Genomic DNA, 23,378 nt, shown 5'->3' with positions numbered 1-23,378 from the left:
TATTGTATATGCTGAAGAGTGAAAAAAATAAATAATAAAAAGAAAAAAGAGAAATTTAGAAGATGATGAAATGGCCACTTCTGTTTTCAATGCAAAAATGTACATTTTGAATGTAAAAGAAAATTCTCTTCCTTGGGAAACCTGAAGAAAAGTTTTCATTTAACAAATGATTTTTTAAAAACATATTTTCTAAAGAAATATACGGTGAGTGTAAGAAAATTAAAAAGTGATCCTAACAAAACAAGGATAAATAACACTATAATCCCACAATCTGGAGATAATTACAGTTGAAATTTGAGGGCATAATTTTCTAAACTAATTCCATCCATTTATCTCTATCCTTCTGTTTATCTTTCTAACTATACTTATACTTTTCAAGAGGAGTATTTGCTACAGACAGGTAAACTGCTTTTTCTACCTGAAATTAATCATGAACATACTTGTAATTACATTTTTAACCATGTAGTAGTTCATTGTATTGCTGTTCCATAATTTAACCAATCTAGTGTTGTTTAACTCAACACCCTGAACCCAGGACAAAAGCATGAACATATACATTATCTCCCTTGTCTTAACAAACTCCACAAATCCTCCGAGAGCATGTGGATAACTGTGCTTTTATTTCTTGGCCTGCTGACATTCAAGAATGTGGCCTTTATTTCTCTAAGAAGGAGTAGGGTTGGTTGAAGCCAGCATGAAAGGATATGATTCAGGATGTGGTATTAGAAAACTATAGGGATTTGGCTGGTGGGATTAAGATATCTTTTCATAGTGATTGCAAATATAACTCCTGTCCAGAAATAACTTTGTTTCTTAGTGGTGAAATTCCAAGCAGCTCCTGAGGTGTTATGACTCCTGTTCACAGAGAAGTATTTGAGATTTGAGGCCTGGTAATAGGCAGCTCTGTTGACCCCTACCTGAAACTTTATCTTTCCCTTTCTCCAAAAGACTATCTCACTTACATTTCTGGCTACACAGTGGTTTCTCTCTCCTAACGACTAAGTGGCAGAGTCTGAACCCTTAAATCAAGTCTCTTATTTTCTCTTGCAGGGGTTTACATTTCTAAGTCATTTATAAGTTAATATATTGGAATAAGAGAAGCTGCCCTGGATGATAGAAAGTGAAGTGACAGTTTGACTGGTGCTGTGGTAAAAGGAGCAAGTTAGGAGGAAGCCTTTGCTTGGGAAATCCTGCATTCCCTAAGGAATTACTCCCTTGCTCTCATGAAGAACAGGGTAATTAATGATGTCACAAGGTCCAGAGTTAGAGGGGAATGACAACCTAGAAAAGACCTTTAGAGGTAGAAATAGGAATCTTAAATTTCGGTAGAATGAGATGAACAGAAATCAGTTGATGGAGACTTTAGCTGGAATGCTTTCTTTCTCTGAAATACGAGAAAAGAAAATTCCATTAATAAAATATATATTACAAAAGCAGCATAATCTAATCACAAATATATGTTATTTGGCAAGAAGAAAATAAGTTACTCGGCTGGGCACAGTGGCTCACACCTGTAATCCTAGCATTTTATATATATATATAAATATATATATATATATTATATATAGACAGACACACACACTCTCACTCTATATATAGTAATATATAAATTACTATATATTCTATATATATATTACTATATATTCTATATATATATATATATATATATATGTAGAGAGAGAGAGAGAGAGAGAGAGACAGACAGACACACATTTGCTATGCTGCCCAGAATGGTCTTGAACTGGCCTCAAGTGATCCTCCTGCCTCAGCCTCCCAAAGTGCTAAGACTACAGGCACACACACACCCCACTGTGCCTGGTCACTCTATCTTAACAAATAAAAAACTAGATAATATGTAGGAAAGAGGTCTAGGTCTTTGCAGACACTGGGCAACAATTTTGATCTCTAATAGAATGGAAATAAATGAGATCCTATGACTACATTGGCTTTCTCCCTGAAGGAATATTTCCAATGACAGTGCAGGGAGGAAGAACCCAACCAGAGCACAGCAGTTTGCTGAGTTGAGACAAACAACAGAGTTTTGAGGAGAAAGAAGTGACTGGAATTTGTAGAACAGAGTGTGGAAGAGGGGGTTTCTTAGAGAAAAAGCTCCAGAAATATGCATAGGGCTCTCCTTGAGTTTTTGGCTGAAAGCTGAGCTACACATGTATAAGCTCTACAAGGCCAGGGAAAGAAAAACTGCATTGGATGTCAACCAGCCAAAGTGGAGGGACTTTAACAGTACAGACTCCAGAAAGGTTACATCATAATGGTAGACCTAAACAGGTCCTGGAATAAAGGCTACTGTTCTAACAAAGTTTAAACAAGTCTCAAAACTATTACAAATTCTTCAAATTTTTGGGCTGGATGATTAAAAAATATATTACGGATTCAGAGATAATTGCCTGAGAAAATAAAATTCAGACATTCAGTGTAGCAATGGAACAATATCCAGTATTCAGTAAAAAAATTGCCAGGTATGCAAAAAAGCAGGAAAATGTGACCAAAGCCAGGAGGGAAAAAAAAATCAGTTAATAGAAACACAGAAATGACAAATAGTAAGATTAACAAAGACTAAAACAAATACCTGTCAGTGACTTAACCAAAACATTAACATAATGAAAAGAAATATATGAAAAAGAAGGTAATGGAATTTCTAGAGTTGAAAAATTCACTTGACAGGCTTAGTAGCAGGACTGAGGGACACACCAAAGGGAATTTATTGTATGAATCCATTTTAGGTGAAATTCTGGAACAGGCAAACTACTCACTAATCTTTTATTATGCAGATGGCATCGCTACCTGGCTGGCGCCATGTTGTCTGTTCCCTACTGTACACATGGTTGACAAAGAAAAGGGAAGATGGAGCTGCCATGCTGGACATGCCACATGGGAAATGGAGTTCATACTCAAATCATCTCATCCAAGCTCTTAGATTAGAGGTTTTTCAAAGTCAGTTTGGGGAAAGGGGTGGGAGCCGCCGGAAAACAGGTGCTTGCTGCTGATTTGTTGGGTGGAGATGAAATCATAGGGGGTCAAAGCTGCCCTCATGCAGGCTGAATTGCTTCTGGGTGGTGCCACAGGAGCTGGGTTGGTTAGTCCAGGTGGAACCATCAGGTCCAGGTGGAGCCATGGGTGTCAGACACGAAAAAACCTGAAAAGATATCTCAAAAGGCCAGTCTGAGGTTCTACAGTAGTGATGTTATTTGCAGTTGTAATTGGGGAAGTTGCATATCTTATAAACTTTGGAAGGATGCAGCCTCCTCTCCTCCTCCCAGCCTGATGGCCTCCCATTAGCTTTACAAAAGCAACTGAGTTTTGGCCAAGGCCTGTTATTTAAACTATAGCCTAAAAGTCTTCCAAAGTTAGTTCAGCCCTATATAGCCTAGGAATAATTAAGGGAAAGGCAAGATAGATGGGGTCAGCTCAGTTTACTGTCAGTTTTTCTCACTGATATAGTTTATGCAAATGTGGTTTCACAAAGATGCCTACCCTCTTCATTCACACATTTGTGAAATGTCGAAAAGACTGCAGAAACCTGGAAGTTTACTGATGCCTTACCTTAAACAAGGCTTGTCTGTCTGGTTTGAGAGTGAGGGGAAGATACCATAATTTCAACATTCAAACACTACCCAACTACAATTTTTGTAGATTGTGCTCCTTTTACTTTTTATTCATAGGAACAGTTTTCCAATGTTGCACTCATAATGCAATTTTAACAGCTTTGTTCCTCCTTTAAGAAACCTTAAGAAGTATTTTCACATGTTGCTTCATTGCCATGAGATTATTCTTTTTAAAAGTTGTATAGTTTTCAATCACACAGATGTGAAAGGAAAATAAATCTCACGACCCCAAAATCACTAAGCCAAGGGAAAAGTCAGGCTGGGAACTATGTCAGGCAAAGCTGCCTCCCATTTGATTCCTAAATAAGATAACTATAAAGATAAAAAGTTACATACTTCCCTCACAATTTGCTCACAAGGAAATTCCTTTTGGACAAAGGACAGAAAGAACTCAAAGTCATCCGTCTGAGGCTCGTGTGACAAATGCATATGCATATCTGATTGCTTCCTCAGACCTATTGTTTATGTAAAAATGCAGATTCACTGAGCCAGACTAAATTGTATATTCAGTGGAAAGCTAATCAAGTCAAAAGAATGCAACCTTTTGTCCCATATCTACTTTTGACCTGGAAGCCCCCACCTCAGATTTTTCCACCTTACCTGACTGAACCAATGTACATCTTACACATATTGATTGATTTCTCATGTCTCCCTAAAATGTATAAAAGCAAGCTGTACTCCAACCACCTTGGACACATGTCATCAGAACTTCCTGAGGCTCTGTCATTAGTGCTTCCTTAACCACGGCAAAATAAACTTTCTGAATTGATCGACACCTGTCTCTGGTAACTTCTGGTTTAGAACTTACTGCTATTTATTTGACCATTCTTGTAGATGTGGAGTCCTGATAAGTAAACAACCATGAGGAAGGGGCCACAGGTGGGGAAGAACAATGAACAATTGTTCTGAGAGATGGCTAATCAAACAACCTGAGGTCACAATGACCTCATTCTTCATAGTTTCCTCCAGCATGACCCTATAAAGCTTCCTTCCAGCTCCTGCCTCTTTGCAGACAGCTGCTTCTCTGCTGTGCCGCCAGTTGCAACCTTGCAACGTATTTTCATACTTTCTCTAATAAATCTGCCTTTCTTTACCTATGATTGTCTTGGTAAATATGAGACTGTCTTCTTTACTGCCTTTGATAACAGGCCCTAGCTACTTGCTACCTGCAACCATAGCCATATTGTTTATGTTCAACATTTTATTATAAACAATTATTTGTTGCTAATATCATAGTTGCATTTTTTTTATTTCCTAAAGATAAAATTCCCAGCTTGGATGATGCTCTTTGTCACGGCAACTTTGGTCAGACAATTAAATGAAGGAATTGAAGGGTATAACAGGATTTTAGGAGGAGTGGTACAGAATTGGGCAATAGAGCTAAACATAGGAGTTTATAAAATATTTCCAAAGACAGGTCGAAGAGAAGGAATGAGTATGATATTGTTAAATATATATATCTAATCTTCATCCTATTTCCTAGCATAGAACTCCTAAAAATCCTTAGAAACTGCAAAATAAGAGTTAAAAACTCTGTGTGCTAACGAGTTGACTGATAGTTGGTAACTCCTATGCAGTTTCAGCACGGGGACTGGTTATGGAAAATATCAATGCTTGACTAGAAGGTTGGGACTTTGAACCCACCCCCAACCTCCAGGGAGGGGAGGGGATTGAGGGTTACTGTTTTAATCAACCATGCATATGCAATGAAGCTGCTGTGAAACTCCCAAAAGACAGGGTTTGGAGAGCTTCCACACCACAGAACATGTGGAGATTCCTGGAAGGCGCAACACCCTTTCTTCCGTCGTTGCCCTATGCATGTCTTCATCTATATCCTTTGTAATATCCTTTATAATAAAGCAGTAAACGTAAGTATTTCCCTGAGCTCTGTGAGCCAGTCTAGCAAAATATTGAACCGTAAGAGGGGGTGGTGAAAATCCCAACTTGAAGCTGGTGGGGTCAGAAGTTCCAGAGGCTGGCCTTGTGACTAGCGGGAAGCGGGAGGCAGGCCTGGGGACTGACGCCTCAGCGAATGGTGTCCGACCCATCTCCAAGTAGACTGCGTCGGAACTGAACTGGAGGGCACCCAGCTGAGGTCCGCTGCAGAACCCACTGCTCGCTTTGTATGTGTGGGAAACTCCCCCATGTTTAGTCACAGAAGTCTTCTGTTATGATTAGTTGTCGTTGAAAGAATAAAAAAAAATGCACTTTGTGTTTTTTCCACTGATTCAGAGGGCATAACTCAAAGAATGAACTGAAAGAATAATCTTAATACTCTGCTTCGCTTTTCTTGATAATATGCATTACTTCCCAACATGCATCAGTCCCCTTTATTATTAATTTTTTTCTATTGAATTATTCCCGCATTAGAATGCTGCTCCATGAGGTGGAGATTTTGTCTGCTTGTTTACTGCTGTGTGCCCAGGGCCTAGGAGAGTGCTCGGCAGGGTAGGTGCTCAATAAATGGCAAATGAAACACAGGGCAAGGCGGAGAGAGAAGAAACAGAAAGGGAAAGGAAAAAGAAAGGCCGGGCCGCGGGAGCGCTTAATCACACGTACCACGTACCGGTACCCTCTCCAGCTTGCTCAGGCCCCACACTGGTCCTCAGCTCCGTTTTCTCAGGGATGGGCTCACAGACTTACCCCGAGCGCTCGTGCGCGGGCTCCGTCGCTGCGCGTGCGCGTCACGGTGCAAGCACCCCGGCCTCGCAGCCTTTGGGGACCCGAGCAGACTGCGCCTGCGCAGTCAGAGCGGGCCCGCCCAGGCCTCGGGCGGAACTGGTGGATGAGCCAACGGCCTGAGAAGGCTTAGCTGGTCCGGGTGGGGTTCTGAAGGCCAGCGGGGGTGGAATTACTAGGGGAGAGGGCGCAGCAGAAACTACCCTGACTGAGCGGCCGGGCCTGCGGCCGCCCGGGACCCCCAACCACCATCCCAGCATCCTCTGCGCCGCGCCGGCCCCGGACTGCATTTCCCAGCGGCCACTGCGGCCTGCCGGAGCGCTCAGGCGCCTTTGTGAGCGCGGCCGGCAGCCAGGGTCGAGTCCTGGCCCGGGCCTTGGCCCAGCCCCGGCCCCCAAGGACTGCGCCGAAGGAGGTACGCACTGGAGGGAGGAGGCGGTGAGGAGCGCAGGATGGAGCGGACGCCGGCAGCAGCCATGCCACCATGTGTGGGACCATGTGTGACTGTGTGAGATGGTGTGAGAATGTGTGACAGTACCCTGTGTGACAATGTGAGACCGTGTGTGACAGTGTGAGAATGTGTATGAGGCCGTGTGTAAATATGTGTCAGTGTGACACCATATGGAACAAATGTGGTACTGTGTGTGACAATGTGATACTGGGTGTGAGAATGTGACAGTGTGTGACCGTTGCCTGTCTATGCAGGAGCCTTTAACAGTGTGTGGGACTCTGTGACACTGTGTGTGTTTAAGACCACATTACCACGTGTGAGACTGAGAATGTGTGACAGTGTTAGACTGTCACTATGTGTAGACCATGTGTGAACAGTGTGTAAGACCATGTTACTGTGTGTTTGACCTGTGTGTGGGATCATGTAAGACTGTGTGACGGTGTGTGTGACTTTGTGAACAGATTTTGGCCATGTGTGTAGGATCATGTGAGACTGTGACAGTATGTGAGACCATGTCACCGTGTGTGTGGTACAGTGTGTGATTGTGTACAGTGTGTGGCCATTGGTGTGGGACTATGTGAAACTGCAACAGTGTTTGATAATTTGTGTGACAGTGTGTGAGACTGTCACTGTATGTGAAACTTTATGTGAACAGAGTTTGTTGTTGGACTAAGATTGTCTGTGACAGTGTTTGGATTGTGCATGACAGTGTGTGATTATGTGAGATGGAAGGAGATTGTGTGACTTAGCGCTGTGTGTCATCCAGACAATGAGTGTGACAGTGTGACTCAGAGTGGCCTTTATGACCCATTGTGAGAACAGGGAAGGCTACAATGTGGGGCCATGTCCATAGTTTGCCAGGAGAGGTGCCAGAATGAGAGACTGTGTGGTTTATTGCCTGTGATTTGTGTGGACAGGAAGCTGTGTGGGTGCTTGGAGATGCTGGTGTGCTTTGGGATTTGGGAGACTGCTGTTGTGGTGGGGAGACAGAGAGATTGAGATGAAGGGAAAAGATGGAGAAAGGGAGAGGGGAAGAGAGCTGGAAAGGGAGAGACAGACAGGAACCTCAGCCTTAGGCCTGTAAAGCTGACCATGCTGGCTGCTGCTCCTCTGGCACGGTAGTCGTTCCATCCTTCTCGGTCTCTGGGAGCATGTGAGGAATTTAAGAGGAAAAATGAATGGGAGACCTACCTTGTGCTATTTATAAAAATAAATGACAAAAAGATGAAAATTTATTTAACAAAGATGTGCCAAGCACTGTGCTAAATGCTTTATGTAAATCATTTCAGAATCCTCCCAACAATTGATAGGGAGTAGTTACCATTTCACTGATAAGGAATCAGGTTTGGAATGGTTACCAACCTTGCCAAAGGTAGTATGTAGTGGTTTGGCTGTTTGAGACCAGGTGTTCTGATCCTTAAGTCTGGTGGTTCTTACCACTAAGTTATGCTGCTTCTTAGGTAATGGCTTTATTCTTCAAGGCAGTGAGGTGTGGTGGACAAGAATTCCTGATAGGGGATTTGGATGGCTGTTCATGCATAGCTTGCCCCTCCTTCTCTTTCCCCTTATTTCTCTCTGAGGAAGTTGCTCAGAAAACTCAAGAGACTGGTTTTCAGGTGCGGATTGTCATAAGCTAGGACCTGAAGTAGGGTGTCCTGACTCTTTGATGGAGTGTCCACCACACCGTACAGCCCCTCTGGTACTCTGTGTATAGAGATGCTTTCTCTGAGACATTTCACTTTGTAGCTTTGTCTTTCATCCTTACAGAAAGGGTGGGCACATATTTCCTTTCAACATCATGATCAGGTGGAAAGAATTAAGTTAGACCTGGTTTCCGGTTTGGCTTAATTACGTATTACCATGATGCCTTGGATAATTACTCCGATGAAGAGCCTTCATGTGTAAAAAAGGGGGAAATCCTTGCTTGGTAATGCCATTCTGTAATTGCGGTTTTTGTTTTAAATTATAAATGAGGAGGTAACTTATGCACAGAACATGTATGTTGTATTCTTAAGATCCCAAGCATGTGGGTAAAAGAATTGTAAATTTAGATATAAATGACTTACTTGGTGATACCTCTAATTATCTGAGGTTGGGGAAAGGAGAATGAGAAGGAAAGGTTTCTAGGTTATTGATACTGGGAGCTGCAGGGCAGGCCTGGCATTTTATGGTTCCTTTTCCTTCTCTAGCTCTACATTCTCAGGTTACTGTCCTTCTCCCAGAGAGGAGCCTAAAGGAGTAGGACAGAAGAACTGTCAAATTCTTGAATCCTTAAAGCCATGTCCAAGGTAAGAAAGCATTTCTTCTCTCTTCCCTAAAATGTCATCTTATTTTTTAGGTTATAAGAACATTTTGTTTTTCTTCCAAAATTCTCCAGCCTAACAAGGTTCCATTCATCCAGTTGCCTGAGCAACATAGTGAGACATAGTGAGACATCATGTGTATCAAAAATAAAAAAAATTACCTGGGCATGGTGGTGAGTACCTGTGGTGCCAGCTACCTGAGAGGCCAAGGTTGGGAGGCTCATTCAAGCCTGGGAAGTTGAGACTGCAGTCAGCCATGATTGTAACACTGCACTCCAGCCTGGATGACAGCAAGATCCTGTCTCCCCTAAAATTAAAAAAAAAAAAAGTAGGGGGAAATGAAAAAAAAAAGAAGGAAGAAATGCTGGATATTATATTTTAAGTTTCTTTAATGATGGCAATTTTTTAAATTAAAATAAATATAAAAAACATTTGCGAGGTATTCATGGTCTCATTGGCTGAGAGGAAAATGTCAGGTAAAACACAGAATCCATTAGTTCATGTGTGCAGCTAAAAAATGTCTTTTAGGGACTTTGTGTAGCAAAAGCTACTTCACTAATGTCTATAGAATAAATGATGTGTGTGGAACACTTCCCTGCATAAAATTTTAAAGAGTTTGCATTGAATTGTTCGAGTTTCAGTAGAATTGATGATTAGTAGTGCCCAGTTCTATCCTGCACAGGTTTTAATTTTTAGACCTGATTCACAATCCTTTCCTTCTTTGAAGCCAAAAGTCACTTCCTTAGATTTCCTTATATTAAGAAGTGTGTCAGAGATGGAAGCTTTTTAAACAGCCGATGCATGTAACTGATGTTTCCTGGAGCCATACTTTTGCTTTTTTTATATCATATTTGACAACCAACAAGGCAAAGGCATACAGCAGAACTTATCCTAGCTGGGATCCTAGAGTTTGCTGCCATGCTGGGCATTTAAACTTAAGTTGCTGAATTCCTTGTGGGGAAATCTGGTGTGGTCACTAGCAGCACTCAGTCCAGTAGCTGTTTACCAATGAATGTGGCAATATTTCAGTATTTAAGAAATCAGTACAGCTGTTCAGGTGTGTACCATTGAATGCCATCTGTATGTCAACCCAACTTAAGAGCAGGCTTTGCTCTGTAACATGTCAAAACTAAGACATATATGCCTAACCATATAGCAAGCCCTGATAAGTCTTGAGCTGATTTATCCTGTTAGGAAGAAGACCCATTTTTAATTTTTAGGGAGCAAACTAGGTCTTGTTCCATGTTACCTTAAAGATCCTTAATTCAACATGCAGTAGTATTATTTGAGAGCTGTATTGTAACATTTTAAAAACTCTCTTGCTCATCAGACACAGTTGTGTATGTTTCTCTAGTGAGGGCTGTAGGTATTTTTTGATGCATTTTATTATCAGACTTGGAGATGTTCACTATTTAAGAAAATTAATAGACGTTAAATTACTATTATTTTATCTCTTACCTAGCTTGATTATAAGTTACCAGCTATCTTTACAGCTGAGTGGGTTATTAAGAGCTGTTAGGCAATCATTTGTTGCCCCTTACACACAGTCTCAGGAAAAATTTTATTTCCAGTGGAAATTTGTTCCAAGTTGAAAGAACTTTTATTATACTTCTTTGATTCCTTCTTATAGAGTACTGATTATACAGATTCAAACATTTATTATAATGTTACTCTTCTTCTGAAGACATTAGAAGTCACAGTCTTTGAGATCAACTTCATTTTATCTGTGACTTTTTTCTTGTTTTGATTCAGATACCTTTTTGTTTGTTTATTTTTAGAAATAGGTTCTTTTTTTTTTTTTTTTTTTTTTTTGAGACGGAGTTTCACTCATGTTACCCAGGCTGGAGTGCAATGGCGCGATCTCGGCTCACCGCAACCTCCGCCTCCTGGGTTCAGGCGATTCTCCTGCCTCAGCCTCCTGAGTAGCTGGGATTACAGGCACGTGCCACCATGCCCAGCTAATGCTTTGTATTTTTAGTAGAGACGGGGTTTCACCATGTTGACCAGGATGGTCTCGATCTCTTGACCTCGTGATCCACCCGCCTCGGCCTCCCAAAGTGCTGGGATTACAGGCTTGAGCCACCGCGCCCGGCCCCTAGAAATAGGTTCTTTACTATATTGCCCAGGCCGGACTCAAGCATCCAAGGCAGTCCTCCTGCCTAAGCCTCTTGAATACCTGGGACTATAGGCATGCACCACCACACCTGGCCTGATTCAGATACCTTTTGTGACATCAAGCTGCTAGTCATCTAAACCATATGCCTTCCATTCATTTAAACCATCCACAGGGGAGGAGTTTGTGTAAAATAAATATTTAAAATACAACACACACACGACCTAGGTTGTCATTGTGAAATGTGTAATATGAAATGTAAAAAATACATGAGATACCCGATGTCATCAGTGAGATGAGATGCATCACTTTGACAGCTGGTTGGCAAATGTTGTCTTTGCCACCAAGCACAGATTCAGTGGCATATTTTCTCACATCAGGTGATCTGTCACTCAGCTTCTTGATTGCTCTCTGTTATGATATACATTTAAGCCATATTTTTGCAAGTCAGTATAAAAGTTTGTTTACTTTTTCTATTACACATTTATTTAATTTTAGAAAGTCAATGTTATAAGCATCAAACATAATTATATATATTTTTATACAGCCCTATTGATTCTCTGAACACTGACCATTACATTGTACAAAGTTTGGAAAAATGCCGGGTTCAACCATGTACACCTTATAAAGCTTAACTCTGCCTGTTTCCTTCTTGAAGTTCCTTACTGCTCCAGTGCATCTGGTTTTCCAATATTGATAAGTACTCTGGCATTTAGTATAACATATTTTATACTTGATTTACAGTGTTCTATTATTGTCCAGTTTTGTGTGTGTTATAAATCCTTTCTCCACCAGTAAGATTATTTCTCAAATTGGATACTTTTCATGATAGAATATCAAAACCACAAAGAAGTCATTGAGCAATTACATGACATGTGTTGCCCAAAAGCTAAGATACTGTCAGAAAGTTTTGCTATGTGCAATATTTCTCTCTAAAAGTATAGACAGTTTAACCCTTTTTTTTTTTTTTTTAAGACAGAGTCTCATTCTGTTACCCAGGCTGGAGTGCAGTGGCACGATCTCTGCTTACTTCCAAGTAGCTGTGACTACAGGCCTGTGCCACCACACCCAGCTAAGTTTTTGTATTTTTAGTACAGGGTTTCACCATGTTAGCCAAGATGGTACTGAGCTCCTGACCTTGTGATCTGCTTGCCTTGTCCTCCCAAAGTGCTGGGATTACAGGTCTGAGCCATACACCCGGGCGACAATGTAACTCTTTAACCTAGGCTCATGTGAGGATATGAACACTAGTTGAATAAGAATGTGTTTATGTCATTTCAGGATTTGGTGACATTTGGGGATGTGGCTGTAAATTTCTCTCAAGAGGAATGGGAATGGCTGAACCCTGCTCAGAGGAATTTGTATAGGAAAGTGATGTTGGAGAACTACAGGACCTTGGTATCATTGGGTAAGAAAGTTTCCCCATAATTCACAATCTGTACATGGGACTGAGCTCCAGTGTAATGTTTGAGAAACCTCCGATGTGCTTCACTAAATTTCCCTTTCGTGTGCTTCCCAAAATAGGTTGAATTTGTAGAATTGGCAGCTTTATCTTCCCCATTCTTATTCCTCAACTCCCTTCCATTATGCTCCCACCTTCTTGATGATGCAGAAACTTGATCTTACTCATAGATGTGCCTAATTTCCATTTTATTTCTTGTAAGCAGGAGTTTCTGTTTCTAAGCCAGATGTGATCTCATTATTGGAGCAAGGAAAAGAGCCCTGGATGGTGAAGAAGGAGGGAACGAGAGGTGCATGCCCTGGTGAGTGAGAGAGAAATAGGGAGATAGAAGCCATTGCCAGGAAAAGCTTAGCAATTCGGCAAGGTTTTAGATCATAATTGACATTTCCTGGGTAGCTTTTCTTAAAGACTCAAGACCTAGGAAGAAATATTAAGGCATCTTTAGCATGACCTCCTCAATTTGTTCCCTCTATCTATATTCTCTCACAAGTTTCTGTCTTCTCTGATAACCCATTTTCCTATTTTTGGATCCAAATGTCACAGCCTCTCCTTGTCCTTGCCTTTTAGTTTTACACAAGTTGCTTCATTTCATTTTTCAAAAATCCAGGTGCCTATAATCCCAGCTCTTTGGGAAGCCAAGGTGGGTGGATCACTTGAGCTCAAGAGTTCAAGACCAGCCTGGGCAACATGGCAAAACTAAAAATAAAAAAAAAAAATTATCCAGGCCTGCTGGCATGCACCTGTAATCTCATCTATGTGAGACGCTGAGTGGGGAGGATCACCTGAGCCCAGGAGGTTGAGGTTGCAGTGATCTGAGATTGTGCCACTGCACTCCAGCCTGGGCAACAGAGCAAGACCCTGTCTCAGGAAAAAAAAAAAAAAAAGCCATGGTTTTGGTTTTTTTTTTTTTTTTTTTTTCCTTTCTCAGTTACTTATTCCTTTTAGATTGAAGGATTGACGCATTTATTTATTTATTCTTTTGCCAAGACTCATTGACTTTATGTTTTGAGAAGAGCATTGTGCTAAATTCTTGGAATTATTCAGAGGCTTATACACCAGCAAAGGAAAAAGAAAGCCAATTTTATTTTCAAGTCTGGATAGCTAGAAGATAATAACACTTAATAGAAACAATCAGAAGAATAGGTTGAAAGGAGGAAAGATGATGAATTTGACTGTGGACATAAGAGAGTTATATTTATGCGATGAGGAGAGTTCCAAGCGAAGAAACGCAACACGCAACTGGTTTAGAAGATGGGGGCTCAGAAAAATAGTCTGATTTAGAGATGTCAGTGTGAATGAACGAGTTTGCTGGTCTTAAGAGTTTGAGAGATGAAGCCTGATGCTGAGGCCTTTGTGGGAAAGTGAATCTTTGGCAACTTTCCCATTATCCTCCATGGTAAATGGCATCTCTATAGTTTGTCTTTGGTTATAAATATATATAAATATAAATAAATATATATATATATTTAAGATGGCATCTTGCCCTGTTTCCCAGACTGAGTGCAGTGGTGCACTGCAACATCCACCTCCCAGGTTCAAGCAATTCTCCTGCCTCAGTCTCCGAAGTAGCTGGGATTACAGATATGCACCACCATGCCCAGCTAATTTTTCTGTAATTTAAGTAGAGATGGGGTTTCACCATGTTGGCCAGGATGGTCTTGAACTTGTGATCTCAAATGATCTGCCCGCCTGGGCCTCCCAAAGTGCTGGCATTACAGGCATGAACCACCGCACCCAGCCTGTCTTTGGTTAAATTTTATGCATTTTAATTTTTCTAGATAATTGCCTTTTTCATTTATCAGATTTCATGAATTTGAGCAAAGTAATCTATAATTATTTTTCTTGCTTTTTTATCTACAGTGGTTTCCAATTTTAATTTCTTTGTATAGCTATTCTTTTTTAAAAAGAATATATTTAATTTCTTATTTTGTATAACTATTCTTTTTTTTAAAACAATATGTTTATTAGGTTGCTCTACCCATAAATCAGTTTATTTTTAAAGACATAGCTTATGGATTTATGTATTAGTATTATCATTCTTTTCCAATTTTCTGTTTTTTCCTTACTTATTCATAAAACTTTTTCTTCTAATTCTTTCCTTTTAATTTTCTTATTTTAATCTCCATAGTCCTGAAATGAGAGCTTAATCTATTAATTTCATTCTTTTATTTAGTAATGAGATTACTAAGGATCATAAATTTTCCTCTAAGTTTATCTTTGTCTATCTCCTGTAGATTCTGATACGTAGTGTTTTTGTTACTGCTGTTCATACTGGATAATTACCTTAAAAATATTTTTCTGTCACTCAGAGTTGTTTAAAAGAGAGTTTTCTGGTTTTATTGTATTTGATCAGACAGTATTATTATTAAGGAATTATTTACATATACTAAACTGGATACATATAAATTGTACAGTTTGATGACACTTGCATATACCCATGAAACTGTCGCCACAATCCAGACACATTTAGTATTTCTATCACCCTAGAAGATTGCTTCTGTCTCTTTCCATCTATCTTACTCTCCACTCCCCGTTCCAAACAAACATGAATCTAATCTTTGTCATTTTAGATTAATTTGCATCTAAAGTAAATGGAATCATGCAGTATGTATTTTGTTATGTCTGGTTTATTTCACTCAGCATAATGATCTTGAAATTTATCCATATTGTTGCATGTATGAATGCAACATTTCATTTGTCCATTTACCTGTTGATGGACATTTGGGTTGTTTCCAGTTTTGGGCTAGTATAAATAAAGTTGCTGTGCCGCTGTCATGTACAGGACTTTGTGTGAACATATATATGTTTCTGGGTCAGAGGGTAAATACCTAAGATGGAAGAACTGAGTCATATGATAGGTATATGTTTAACTCTGTTAGAAACTGTCATATACTGCTATTCCTTCTAGCAGTATATGAGACTTCCAATTAATGCACATTCTCACCAGATCTTGGTATTGTCTAGTCGTGTTTTTAATTTTAGTCATTCTAATGGTTGTATTATGGTTTTAATATCCATTTCTGGGATGACTAATAATCTTGAGCATCCTTTCATATGCTTCCTGGCCATGCATATAACTTTTATGAAGTCTGTTCAAATATTTTGCACGTTTTATTGGATTGTTTCTGAGTTCTAAGAGTTCTGTATATAGTCTTAAGTTGTCATTTACATGTATTGGCATATATGTATGCCAATTATGGCTTGCTTTTTTGGTTTTCTACTGCCAACTCAGAGGCAAGGTTTGCAATTTTTGTAAAATCCAATTTATTAATTTGTCTTGATGCTTTTTATGCTATATCTAAGAAATTCTTACTACTGCCAGGTCACAAAGATATTTTTCTAGGAGTTTTAAAGTTTTAGCTTTTACATTTAGCACTGTGAATGATTTTGAGCTACTTTATGTATCTTGTGTGAGGTAAAGGTTGAGGTTCATTTGTTTTTTCCATATGGATATACAGTTGCCCCAAGACTCTTTTTCAGGAAAGACATCTAATTGTATCACCTTGCTAGTTTTCCTGATCATCACTTGACCACATATGTGTGCATCTAGGTCTGGAATCTCTTTTGTTTAATTGACCTATATGTCTGTTCTCTCACCAGTTCCATACTGCCTTATTATAGCTTTCTAGTAAGTTTTGATATCAGATAATGCAATTTGTAAAATTGCCTTGACTATTTTAGATCATTTGCATTTCATATAAATTTTAGAATGAAGTTGAGAATTTCTGCTCAAAAAACTTAAATTTTTGTTGGAATTATATTGATTCTACACATCAGTTAAAACAGAGCTGATCTCTTAACATTGCGTCTTCTAATATAAATATGGTTTATTAAGCCATTTCTTAGTCTTTAAAAATGTCTCGAGGTTGACTGTGATGGTGTGCACCTGTAATGTCAGCTACTTGGGTGGCTGAGTTGGAAAGATTGCTTGAACCCAGGACTTTGAGACTAGCCTGAAAAACACAGCAAGACTCTGTCTGAAAAAGAAAAAGGAAAAATAATACAATTTATCGGTTTTTTTTTTTTTTTTTTTTTGAGACAGAGTTTCACTCTGTCACCTGGGCTGAAGTGCAGTGGTGCAATCTCAACTCACTGCAACCTTCGCCTCCCAGGTTCAAGTGATTCTTATGGCTCAGCCTCTCGAGTAGCTGGGATTACAGGCATCTGTCACTATGCCCAACTGATTTTTTGTATTTTTAGTAGAGACAAGGTTTCACTATGTTGGCCAGACTGGTCTCGAACTCCTGACCTTGTAAGTCTCCCGCCTCGGCTTCCCAAAGTGCTGGGATTACTGGTGTGAGCCACTGTGCCTGGCCAATAAAATTTACCTTAAGGATATTTTGCAGTATCCAGTGTAGTGGTACTCTGTCTTTTAAATTTTTTTCCCTAAGTCTTTAATAGTTCTTTGAGTACTTAATAAATAGCACTTTTAAAAATTCAGTTTTCTAATAGTTTGCCACTAGAATGCAAAAATGTAAATGGATTTTTATATTAACTTTACATCTTATGACCTTGCTAGATTCATTTAATAGTTGCCCTCACAGTTATTTTGTAGGTCCATGAGGATTTTCTGGGTGGACAACCATGCCATCTACAAATACAGCTGGTTTTTTTTCCTTCTGATCTTTATACCTTATTTTTCTTGATACATTGCAATGACCGGGACCTCCTGTATAATGTGTAATTGAAGTGGTAATAGGAGATGTACTAGTGCTGTTCCAATCTTATGGGGGAATATATTGTATCTTTTACTGTTAAGTCAATGTAAGCTGTAAGTTTTTCTTAGGTGTCCTTGATCAGTTTGAAAATATTCCTTTCTATTCCTGGTTTGCTGAGAATTTTTATAATAAAAGGGTCAGATACTATTTCTATATCTGTTGAAATGATCATGTGATTTTTTTTCTTTAATCTTTTAATGTAGTGAATCACACTGATTTTTTTTTTTAACACAATGTAAACAAATACATTGATTTTCAAATGTGAAACCAATCTTGCATTTTGGGGATAAACTCTACTTGGTCATGATGATGCTATTCGTATTTTCCTGGATTTTATTTGCACTGTTTTATTAAAGATTTTGCCTTTTGTACATGTGCTACATTGGTCTGCAGGTTTACTTTCTTATAATTTCTTTATCTGGTTTTAGTATCAAGATAATGCTGGCCTTGTGAAAAATAAGTTGGAAAGTGTTTTATCTTTTTCTATTTTCTGACACCATTTGGATAAAATGGTATTACTTATTCCTTAAATATTTGATAGAATTCACCAATGAAGACACAGGATCCTGAAGTATTTTTTACATAACAGCTTTAATGGATATAAAGTTATTCAGGTTATCTGATTTTTGTTGAATCAGCTTTGGTAGGTGTATCTTTCAAGAGATTTCTGTGTTTCATATGAGTTGTCCAATTTATTAACATTTTTAATAAATGGCTGTAGGATGTGTAATGATAATTCCTCTGGTGTTGCTGATTTCTGTTCTTTTTTCCTTGATAACTGATGTTTTAAAAGAACCTACTTTTGGTTTTATTTTCTCTGTTGTTTCTTTTCTATTTTGTTAATTTTCTTTAACTTTTTGCTTTTGTCTACTTTCCTTAAGTTTACTTTGGTCTTTTCCTAACTTCTTAAGGTGACATATTAGATGATTGACTTTTAGACTTTTAGTTGTTTTCTAACAAAAGCATTTGAAAACTGTAGATTTTCCTTTAAGTGCCATTTTAGCTGTTGATTTCTTCTGTGACACTCTTTGACCCATGATTTATATAGAAATGTGTTGTTTAGTTCTCATATGTTTGGAGTTCACTAGATATTATTGATTTAAAAATCAATAACCTCTAACCTCTGTTGAGGTTAGACAGCATACTCTCTTCAGTTTCAGTACTTTTGAATTTATAGAGACTTGGTTTATGCCCCAGAATATGGTCTATCTTATTTACTGAATACACCATGTGCACTCAAACACATGTTGTACAGATGTTGGGTGTAGCATTGTATAAATATAAATTAGATGAAAGCAGTTAACCCTGTTGAGATCTCCTTGTTACAATTTTTTCCTAGTTTTGTCAGTTTCTGAGTAAAGCATGTGTTAGTCACCTATTATGACTATAGGATTACATATTTCTTACATGTTCAATTTATGTTGTATGTATTTTGAGGCTTTATAGTGGGTGCACATACATTAAGGATTATTTCTTTCTGATGAATTGGTCCTATTATTACCATATGTCTCTTTATCTTTGGTAATACTCACTTTTTAAAGTCTATTTTATCCGATATGAATATAGTCAGTCTACCCTTATGCTTACTGTTTGCATGTTACATCTTTATCTATTTACTATTTATTTGTAATGTATTCTTGTATGTTATGTGAGGATTTTTTTTTTTTTTTGGACGGAGTCTTGCTTTGTCACCCAGGCTGGAGTTCAGTGGTGCCAATCTTGGCTCACTGCAACCTCCACCCCCTGGTTCAAGCAATTCCCCTGCCTCAGCCTTCCGAGTAGCTGTGATTACAGGCACACGCCACCACACCTGGCTAATTTTTTTTGTATTTTTAGTAGAGACAGGGTTTCACCATATTGGCCAGATTTGTCTCAAACTCCTGACCTCAGGCAATCCACCCGCCTTGGCCTCTCAAAGTGCTAGCATTAAACAGCATATAATTGTGTCTTTCATTTTGTCAATTCCTGTAAACTGCCTGACTTGTACCTTTTAATATTATGCTTCTAGTGGGTGCTATAGGGCTATGGTGCTCAAAATGTGGTCTCGAGACAGCAGTGTCACCTGGGAACTTGTTAGAAATGAAGATTCTCAGCCCTCAACCTCCACTAACTCAATCAAAAACTCTGTGCATGGGGTATAGCAAGTTGTATTATAGCAAGTTCTGTAATTCTGATACACTCTAAAATGTAAGAATGACACCAGTAATGATTATAATATCTGTCCTTCACTTTTCAGTCTAATGGGAATTAGTATTTATCAATGACTATAAGTGTGTTTTTACTTCATTATTATAGTTTATCAACTTAATTCTGGGTTTAATTAGATCAGTGCTCCTTGGCAGTCATTTCATATTTCTTTTTTACACATAAGTCTTCAGAATTTAATCTTCATCTTGACTTTCTATAGGGCATTCATGAGTGTGATTTGCAACTGTTGAGAGAGGAAAGTGGAATTTAGAAGGGCATTGAGGCAGCACAACAGAGTTAGCAGCCTCAATTTAAGTATGTTGCCTTTAGATTCTTTTCCTTCCAAATCTCATTATCCACTATAATAGTTTAGTGGTAATATTCCATTTGATTTCAGACATTTACTCCATTCATGCAAGCATGTCATTCTAATAAGAGGATGAATTAGTGTGGTGTTTTATGGATAATTGATTCAGTATTTACTGTAAAGATACTAAGCACCTTCTATCTGTCCAGGCTGTTTTAGGCAATGGGTATTCAAGGGTGAGAAAAAAAGTTCCTGCACGTGAAAGCTTACATTGTAGTGATAATAGAGTAAGTTAACGTATAATATGATATTAAATAAGGTAAGTGCTATGAAGTGCAAAGCAGGAGGAAAGAGAAACGTAAGAGTGTGTAATACTTTATATTGGTTGTTCAGGAGAGGCCATACTAAGGAGGTAATATGTGAACAGAACCTCAAATGAAGAAGGGCATTGAGAGAAGGGATCAAGCAGATATCTGTGGAAAGTGCTTTTCAGGCAGAGAAACAGCAAGTCTGGTGTTCTTAAAGTGAAAATAAAGTGAATTCCCATATGACTAAAGTGGAGTAAGCAAGCGAGAGAGTAATAGAAGATAAGTTCAGGGAACACCACATCATAAACCATGGTAGGAATTTTGTTTTTATTATAAATGTAAGACACTAGAGGAAAATCTTAAGCAGAAAAATGAAGTGATCTGATTTGGAGTTGGACAGGGGAAGGCAGATTAAGTTCTGTGCTGGGTTAGTAAGACCAAGAAGTTTGATACAAAACTAAAAGGCATCTTAGCTTCAGGAATCAATTGAAAATTTACGTAAGGTTAGAATGAATTTATTACATAGAAAATGATTTTCAAGACGACTTTTTTCTAACTGTGGATGTTTACCCATAGAGCTTTATGAACAATATGAAGAAACATAAAGTTTTATGTGTATCCTAATAAGAATATTAATACTACCTAGTGTTGTATTTAGGCCTGGGATTTCAATGGAGGTTTTTAGTCATATTAACAACATAAAACTGGCTTACTAAAGATAACGTAGCTTGAAAGCAAGACAACCTATGAGAAGAGAGGAAAGGCATTTGAAATCTGTTATTAACTTAGATATAAAAAGATGATTGTGATTTTAGATGACCAACTTGTTTTGTTCTTATATTTACCTTACTGGTTGTTAATGATTATTTCCTTAATTAACTCTCTTAAGTTCTTATTATTTATAATGTCATTATTTTAGAATGCATTATAGGCTTTTAAATCCTTGAACTTATGTATTTTATTCACGTTTTTGTTTTAGAAATTTCTTCTAGTGAATAAATACAAAAGACATTTCTTTCTTGATATCTTTTAGATTGGGAGTATGTATTTAAAAACAGTGAATTTTCATCAAAGCAAGAGACATATGAAGAGTCATCCAAAGTTGTGACAGTGGAAACAAGACATCTTAGTTATGCCTTTGACTACCCTAGTTTGAGAGAAGACTGTCAAAGTGAGGACTGGTATAAGAACCAGTTGAGAAGTCAAGAGGTACATCTTAGTAAATTAATCATCACTCATAAAGAAATCCTTCCAGAAGTTCAAAGTAAATATGACAAATCTTGGCAAACCTTGCATCAGGATACAGTCTTTGATATACAACAGAGTTTTCCCACCAAAGAAAAAGAACATAAGCATGAAGCACAAAAGAAAGGTTACCGAAAAAAATCTGTTGAAATGAAACAAAGGAAAGTCTATATGGAAAAGAAACTTTTGAAATGTAATGACTGTGAGAAAGTCTTCAACCAGAGCTCATCCCTTACTCTTCATCAGAGAATTCATACTGGAGAGAAACCCTATGCATGTGTTGAATGTGGGAAAACGTTCAGCCAGAGTGCAAACTTGGCTCAACATAAGAGAATACATACTGGGGAGAAACCCTATGAATGTAAAGAATGTAGGAAAGCCTTCAGCCAGAATGCACACCTTGCCCAACATCAGAGAGTTCATACTGGAGAGAAACCTTATCAGTGTAAAGAATGTAAAAAAGCCTTCAGCCAGATTGCACACCTGACTCAACATCAGAGAGTTCATACTGGAGAGAGACCTTTCGAATGTATTGAATGTGGAAAGGCCTTTAGTAATGGTTCATTTCTTGCTCAGCATCAGAGAATTCATACAGGAGAGAAACCTTATGTGTGTAATGTGTGTGGGAAAGCCTTTAGCCATCGTGGATACCTAATTGTACATCAGAGAATTCATACTGGAGAGAGACCCTATGAATGTAAGGAATGTAGGAAAGCCTTCAGCCAGTATGCACACCTTGCTCAACATCAGAGAGTTCATACTGGAGAAAAACCTTATGAATGTAAAGTATGTAGGAAAGCCTTCAGCCAAATTGCATACCTTGATCAACATCAGAGAGTTCATACTGGAGAGAAACCCTATGAATGTATTGAATGTGGGAAGGCCTTTAGCAATAGTTCATCACTTGCACAACATCAGAGAAGTCATACTGGAGAAAAACCCTATATGTGTAAGGAATGTAGGAAAACATTTAGCCAGAATGCAGGCCTTGCTCAACATCAGAGGATTCATACTGGAGAGAAACCTTATGAATGTAATGTTTGTGGGAAAGCCTTTAGCTACAGTGGATCTCTTACTCTACATCAGAGAATTCATACTGGAGAGAGACCCTATGAATGTAAAGATTGCAGGAAATCTTTCAGGCAGCGTGCACATCTTGCTCATCATGAGAGAATTCATACTATGGAGTCATTCTTGACTCTTTCCTCCCCCTCCTCCTCCACATCTAATCAGTTGCCAAGACCTGTAGGTTTCATCTCCTGAATTTGTCTGGAATCTAACCTCTTTAATCCATTTCCATTTCATCATCCTTGTCCAATGCACATTAATATATTTGACATGGGATACTCAAGTAGCTTTTTAGTTGGTCTCCTTGTATTCACCATTGTCTCTGTCAGCTGTCCACATTGCAGCCAATTTTGTATTTAAAAAAATATGTTTAATCTCATTTCTCCCTCATTAAAATTCATCAGTGACATTTCATAGATTTTAAGTTAAAGCACACGTTCCTCAAAATAGCCTAAAAACCTAGCCTCTAATACCCTTTCCAGGCTACCTTCCAAAGTCCTATCTTGTGTCATTATCCATCTCATTCTCTGAATACTTATCCAGGATTAAGACACATAATCTAGGATCAAAAAGATCTGGGCGTCAATCTTTGCACTTCCATTTTCTAGCCCTCTAATTTGGAGGCAACATTTTGTGCTTTGTAAGCTTCAGTCTTATTTATATTGTGGGAATAATAATGTTTCTACCTCAAAAGTTAATAGAAGAATGAAATAACGCATGTAAATTGCTCAGCAGCGTGCCTAGCATAATTACTGAAATATTACTGTAAAGTAGAAAGATAACCATGCTATACATAGAAGACCCAATCATCTCAGCCGTGATTATCTCAGAAATAAAAAGAAATGCAGCAGCTCAGGACTGAGAGATTGTGAAGACTTTTTTTTTTTTATTAGGAATGCTAGTAATTTTTCTAA

At 38.4% G+C, this 23,378-nt stretch overlaps 1 protein-coding gene and 1 long non-coding RNA gene across 6 annotated transcripts; one reads left to right on the top strand and one right to left on the bottom strand.

The window, feature by feature from the left end:
• Positions 1–598: 598 nt before the first annotated feature.
• On the bottom strand, positions 599–6,351 carry LOC116539877. Of its 2 annotated transcripts, none has more exons than XR_004264228.1 (2): positions 6,183–6,351; positions 599–1,384 (listed from the first exon to the last, which is right to left on the bottom strand). It is a non-coding gene; the product is annotated as an uncharacterized LOC116539877 (long non-coding RNA). The 2 variants fall into 2 exon arrangements; XR_004264229.1 differs by having other exon boundaries at positions 6,190–6,351.
• Positions 6,352–6,565: 214 nt separating this feature from the next.
• On the top strand, positions 6,566–22,870 carry ZNF583 (zinc finger protein 583). Of its 4 annotated transcripts, none has more exons than XM_032263068.1 (5): positions 6,566–6,717; positions 8,943–9,041; positions 12,451–12,577; positions 12,837–12,932; positions 21,185–22,870. In XM_032263068.1, the coding sequence occupies exons 2-5, from the start codon at positions 9,033–9,035 to the stop codon at positions 22,657–22,659; spliced, it is 1,707 nt and encodes a 568-aa protein (XP_032118959.1). In that variant the 5' UTR covers positions 6,566–6,717; positions 8,943–9,032; the 3' UTR covers positions 22,660–22,870. The 4 variants fall into 4 exon arrangements, with proteins under 4 accessions (XP_032118959.1, XP_032118957.1, XP_032118958.1 ...); XM_032263066.1 differs by having other exon boundaries at positions 6,566–6,740; XM_032263067.1 differs by having other exon boundaries at positions 6,566–6,788.
• Positions 22,871–23,378: the final 508 nt, after the last annotated feature.

The sequence above is a fragment of the Sapajus apella genome, unplaced genomic scaffold (assembly GCF_009761245.1).
Source record: "Sapajus apella isolate SASKATOON/1434 unplaced genomic scaffold, GSC_monkey_1.0 scaffold135, whole genome shotgun sequence".
Taxonomy (NCBI): domain Eukaryota; kingdom Metazoa; phylum Chordata; class Mammalia; order Primates; family Cebidae; genus Sapajus; species Sapajus apella.
The sequence above is the reverse complement of the archived record's forward strand: the minus strand, read 5'-3'. Positions and strand labels throughout refer to the sequence as shown.

Excerpts from the sequence above, each read along its gene's own strand:
- ZNF583 (XM_032263065.1), top strand. The coding sequence starts at position 12,439 with ATGTCATTTCAGGATTTGGTGACATTTGGGGATGTGGCTGTAAATTTC. Across the intron at positions 12,578-12,836 it reads CAGGACCTTGGTATCATTGG|GAGTTTCTGTTTCTAAGCCA; the intron begins GTAAGAAAGTTT and ends TCTTGTAAGCAG. Across the intron at positions 12,933-21,184 it reads AACGAGAGGTGCATGCCCTG|ATTGGGAGTATGTATTTAAA; the intron begins GTGAGTGAGAGA and ends GATATCTTTTAG.